The sequence below is a fragment of the Trichechus manatus genome, unplaced genomic scaffold (genome assembly GCF_000243295.1).
Source record: "Trichechus manatus latirostris isolate Lorelei unplaced genomic scaffold, TriManLat1.0 scaffold00018, whole genome shotgun sequence".
In the NCBI taxonomy this organism is placed as follows: Eukaryota; Metazoa; Chordata; class Mammalia; order Sirenia; family Trichechidae; genus Trichechus; species Trichechus manatus.
The window spans coordinates 3,837,799-3,843,140 of NW_004443954.1; the positions used below are offsets into that span (position 1 = coordinate 3,837,799).

General features: G+C 38.0%; 1 protein-coding gene across 4 annotated transcripts in view; it reads left to right on the forward strand.

The window, feature by feature from the left end:
* Positions 1–5,342, forward strand: part of STAU2 (staufen double-stranded RNA binding protein 2) — a 372,566-nt gene that overhangs the window by 12,140 nt on the left and 355,084 nt on the right. For 2 of the 4 annotated variants that reach the window (XM_012554441.2, XM_023727736.1), the window contains exons 2-4: positions 1,300–1,365; positions 2,845–2,927; positions 4,095–4,149. Coding sequence is in view for 1 of the 4 variants with exons in the window: in XM_023727735.1 (XP_023583503.1) it covers positions 1,348–1,365 (18 nt within the window). In the remaining 3 variants the exon portion in view is untranslated. Of the gene's footprint in view, positions 1–1,299; positions 1,366–2,844; positions 2,928–4,094; positions 4,150–5,342 lie in introns of those variants that run through there. The other 2 variants (XM_023727735.1, XM_023727734.1) reach the window with 2 other exon arrangements.

The following is a 5,342-nucleotide window of genomic DNA, read 5'->3' on the forward strand; positions in this document are numbered from 1 at the left end:
CTCACAGGCTTTTAAGACCCCAGACACTACTCACCAAGGTAGAATGTAGAGCATTGTCTTTATAAGCTGTGTCATGCCAATTGAGCTAGATGTTCCCTGAGACCATGGTCCCAGAGCCCTCCGCCCAGCAATTCAGTCCCTTGGGGAGTTTGGATGTGTCTGTGGGGCTTCCATGACCTTTCCTAGTACAAGCTGTGCTAGTTTCTACTGTATTGACACACACATTTTTTAAGAACCTTTGCTTCTAAGAGGAAATTCAGTATGAAAATTTTAGAGCATAAAAATTTCTACACAGTGATAAATACGTATACTTTGTTGCTTGGATTTAGCACTTTTGCTGTATATCAAGACTGTTGTTGCTTTGTAGATAATGTTTTGGATGATCTATACATCATTTGTATTTTATGTAGACTTTTCCCGTTAGAGAGCACACACTGTATTTATTTATTTAAAATTTGGGTTTTCCTGGCCTTCTTTGACAGCTGTTTCTGAGTTAAGTGTAGAGGAGACTGACCACGTGGAAGGAGAGAAACCAAGGGGGGAGGGCTGGGCCCAGCAGGAAACAAGCGCAGATGGAACAGTGGATCTGTGTCAGGGCGCTGAGACGGGGGGCGATTTTTTGGGTAAAACTTCTATGTAAAATTTTAATGTGCATGCTCTTTTTATAATAACAATAATAAACAGAAGTGTATGCTTAGAGAAAAAGAAGAGCAAATCCAGCTAGGTAATCTTAACTGTGTATTCTTTAAAGAAGGGAATGCTGGGGATAGTGCATCTCCTTCAGGCTTAATTTATCATATAGAGGATGGGGACAAAGTGGTTTCAAACCTAACTAGAGCAAGGGGGGTTTACATTAAATTTTAAGGGTTTATTTATTTATTTTTAAATAGCTTCACTTTGCTGGGTTTTAAAACTCTAGTAGAGCCAGAAGGAACTTTGTTCAATTCAGGTCTGCACTGATCAGTATGGTAGCCACTAACCACATGCTTTATATTGTTTAAATCTGAATTAATTCAAATTAAATAAACTTAAAAATTTACTTTTTGGGTTGCAGGAGCCACATTTGAAGAACTCAGGAGCCACATGTCACTAGTCACTGGGTTGTCACTAGTCACTAGTCACATGTCACTGGGTTGGACAGCACGGATATAGAATATTGCCATCATCATAGAAAGTTCTATACTGATCTGTATCACCTCCCATTTTACGTTTGATTTTGATCAAGGGCATGTGTTTAAAATGCTAATCATTGAGGTCACTGACTAAGTTGAACTTTATTTCTTCATTTTCACTTTCCAGTTTTTGGAGCCGTGAGGGATATAGCAGTTTGGTCAATATTGTCTTAACATGCTTCAAATAAATCAGGTGAGTTTGTATTAAGGCATGTCATGCATATATGGTGCTTTGGCCGTAAATTGTAGAATATTTTAATTCAGCTTTTCTGTAACTATAACCTGACCACTGCTTTTTAGAGCAATTACATACTGTATCTTCATCGTAGAAGACTGTGCAGGGCAGAGCAGGCTATTTAAGAGTTATAGTGATAGTCCTGAAAGATGTTAACTTTTGAATGTACAGAGCAGAACGTTAATTCTTTTTGAGGTCACACCCTTGTGGGACTTGGTGGTGTTTTCAGAATGCTCGTGATAGTGATGTAGCTTTGGTAGATGGCAATTCTGCAGGCTGAAAGCATTTCTGGTGACAAAGCTTGTGAAGTAGTGGTATCAGTGGGTTAGAAAGAGTTTCCTTGTCTAGGGCACTAGAAAAGGCTGGAAGGACGTCCTCTGCTAAATAAACTGCACCGCATAATAGACTCACTGGAAGAAGGATTGTTTCAGGTCTTAGCATTTCTCCAAGAACTTTATATATTTAATTTTATCCTTTCTGAGTAGGTCATTATATCATAACTAAATGTTAGAAAATACTTTTATTTCTTTGATTGCAAATCAAGAGAGAAGTACTTAATTTATCCCCCCTGTAATCTGAGGAAATAATCCTCCTCCACCTAATCTCGCTCACTTTGTCCAATCTCTTCCAGTTCCTGTGCTTCGCACACCCTATAAGCCAAGGGCTTCTAAGTTTATATTTGGTCTAGACCTTTTCTTCTGAGCTGCAGACTCACATAGCAGTCACCAACTTCATCTTTTAACTTGGATGTCTTTATAGGTCTCAGACCTAACGTATGCCCAAGAAACAGTCTGCGTCAGTGCTTCAGTTACCCTGGACTGTTTCAGATCTTAGATTGGGCCAGGGTCGTTGCAGCTGCAGGGGCTTTGCGCAGGAGATGATTTCTGCCTGGACCTCTCTTCCTCTCCCCTGTGCTTGGCTCACTTCTCTAGGGAGCCATTTTCGACTCCTAGCATAGTAAATGCCCTCCTAGCACCCTGCCCTTTTATTTCATGACGTAGGGCATATGCAGTTATGTTCAAATATGTTACATACATCTGTCTCCCTTGTTAGAGTTGTATGCTTTGTGAAAGCAGGGACTTTGCTTGTTTACTCCTACGTCCCCAGGCCTAGTCCAGTTATTGTATATAGTTTTCTGATATTTGCTGAATGAGTGAATGAATGGTGCTAGGCTTATCACTAAAGCAAGGAGATCTCCATTTTTTTCAACAATAACCACATAGTTGTGTTGTCCGTTTTGGTATTACATGACACTTGCTTTATACAAATGCTGTTAACGTTAACTCTCTCCTTTATGCAAAGTTCTTTGATTTTTCTCCTTCTACTAGAAAATTTTCTTGGGCAACAAATATTGCTTTCATCAAAGATAGTCTAATATAGGCTTAAAGGAATCTTAAAGCTGTACTGTGCTCAGTGCTTCTTGTACCTTCACAGCAGCGATTAAATCCTGTTGGAAGCATCTTTGGCGCTTATTGAGCCCTGGCGGCACAGCGGTGAAGAGCTCGGCTGCTAACTAAAAGGTCAGCAGTTCGAATTTACTGGCCACTCCTTGGAAACCCTGTGGGGCAGTTCTACTCTGTCTTATAGGGTTGCTGTGAGTCGGAATCAACTCGACGGCAACGGGTTTCAAGGGGTGTGGCGCTTATAACACATGACTTGCGAACTGTGTTGTAGGTGTGATGTTACTGCTAAATGATTTTATATGGATACCTGCAATTATACAAGTACAAGTAGAACAGTTTGTTTCATTTTTTTTTTTTATCATAAATGCATTGAAATGGTCATCCATTTTATGCAGCCAATTTATTGAAAATTATAGTTTATGTCCTAGTGGAGATTTACTAACTGGCTATGTTACAGATCACATTGAATCAGGCAGACAATTCCAAGGCAACATCCTGCATGGCCATTAGCAGTTCGCTGGGCTTTGCTAGAAATTGTACATAGTGCCTGGGTATATACATGCTTTGCTTATAATATATACTCCTAGAATGACTTAAGGAATCCATTTTGTTGCTGACTATACGTTTCATCCCTCATGAGAGTGAGGGTTCTCAAGATAACCATGAAAAGGCATGAAAAGATAATTTAAGCTGACCCTCAACTTGAAGGAAAACCTTGGTGGCGTAGTGGTTCAGAGCTACGGCTGCTAACCCAAAGGTTGGCGGTTCAGATCCACCAGCTGCTCCTTGGAAACTCTGTGGGGCAGTTCGACTCTGTCCTCTAGGGTTGCTGTGAGTTGGAATCACCTCGACGGCAGCAGGGTTTTTTTTGTCTCAACTTGAAACAATTGAGATTTTTTACTGTGTGATTTTCAATACTGTCTTTAGAATTAGTACTAAATTTTTATTTGGGAGGTCTTTTGTTTTTCTTATAATGCCATTATCAACAGATTCTTCCATATATGTTCCTAGAATTATTTAAAAATGACTAGGCTAGTGAATACGAAGTTGATGTCTTTATTTGATGTTAACTCTGCCTGACATTATTATGGAACATGGGAAGGTTCTCTGTTCTGTTATAATGATGGCACTTCTGCCTTTAAATTGTGATCCTCAATTTTGCTTTTGCCTTTTAAGAATGTGCGTTATTATCATCCATGTACAACCCAGCTTACTGTAGAAAAATTAGGTGCTTTTGATAAAGCAGAAAGAAAAAAATCAAATAATTCCACTGTTTTTTTACAGAGATAATCACTGCTAACATTTTGGGGTGTATACTTCTAGAATTTTTTCTATGCAGGTATGTTTTTATGTGAATATGTGTTATTAAAAAAAAACTGGGATTATACAGTACATAATATTCTGAAATGATTTAATAATCCATAGCTTAGTAGTACTAAAATTTATTTAACCAACCACTTATTGTTGGACAGATTTTAATATTATTGTAGTGCCACAGTGAATTTATTTTTACATACGTCTGTGTTCCTCTGTCCAATTATTTTCTAATAATGAATTTTTAGAAATGGAATTGCTAGTCCAAGGGTATGTAAATTTCAAAGGTATTTGATGCATAGATACCAAAAATACCAAATTACATCAGTCAGAAGTCAATGAGAATGCCTGTGTCCTTACTTTCTTGACAAATTTTTAATCTTTGCCAATCTGTCTGACAAAAAGTGGTATTTTAATTTGCATTTCTATGATTTGTTTATATTTGATGCTCTTTTGTGTTTGCCTTTTGTGATCGCTTATTTGTGTTCCCTGTTACCATTTCCTTTTTATTTGTAAATAAAATAATTTTGATTATACCCTTTGGGAATTTTTTGAGCTAGTATTTATAATCATTATTTTTTTTTATTAATTATTCAACAGATAACTAATTGGAATCTAGTAGTATCCAGGGTACTGTCCTTGGTAAGGCTTTGGTATATTTTTGGGCCTTCCTCTCTGATGATTAATTATAAGCCATTAGGGAAAGGAAACTCATTTTAACATTAAACTTTAGCAAATATAAATTAAGAAGTGACATATGCTATGGAGTAATATTTTTAAATGAGTGACTGGAATAGGGCCAGTTATCTTTTTGGATTAGCTGGAGGCTGACTTGACAGGTCATAGAGTTACAAGGGGTTGGGGAAGTCTGCATTAGGCAGCTGGAGTATTGGGAGAGCCTAGCAGTAGGGAATTTACCGAGTTCTACATCACCTGGCTCCTTTTAAAGAAGTCTGGACATTGATGTTAGAAACATAGACGCTAAGAGGATGCTTTATGTAAGGCCCTCCTAAAGTGGGACGGGAGGACAGATGAGGAAAAGACAGAATTTTAGTGTCAGAGGAGTAGGAGAACCCTGTAGGGTAAGATGGAGCCAGGTGTTGTAGGAAGAATAAAGTTATACCAAGATATTACACTGTAAAATGTAAAGCAAGGGTATTATCATCGAGAACAAAGACCTACAGTTTAAGGGATAATGATACCTGTCTCACAGGTTTG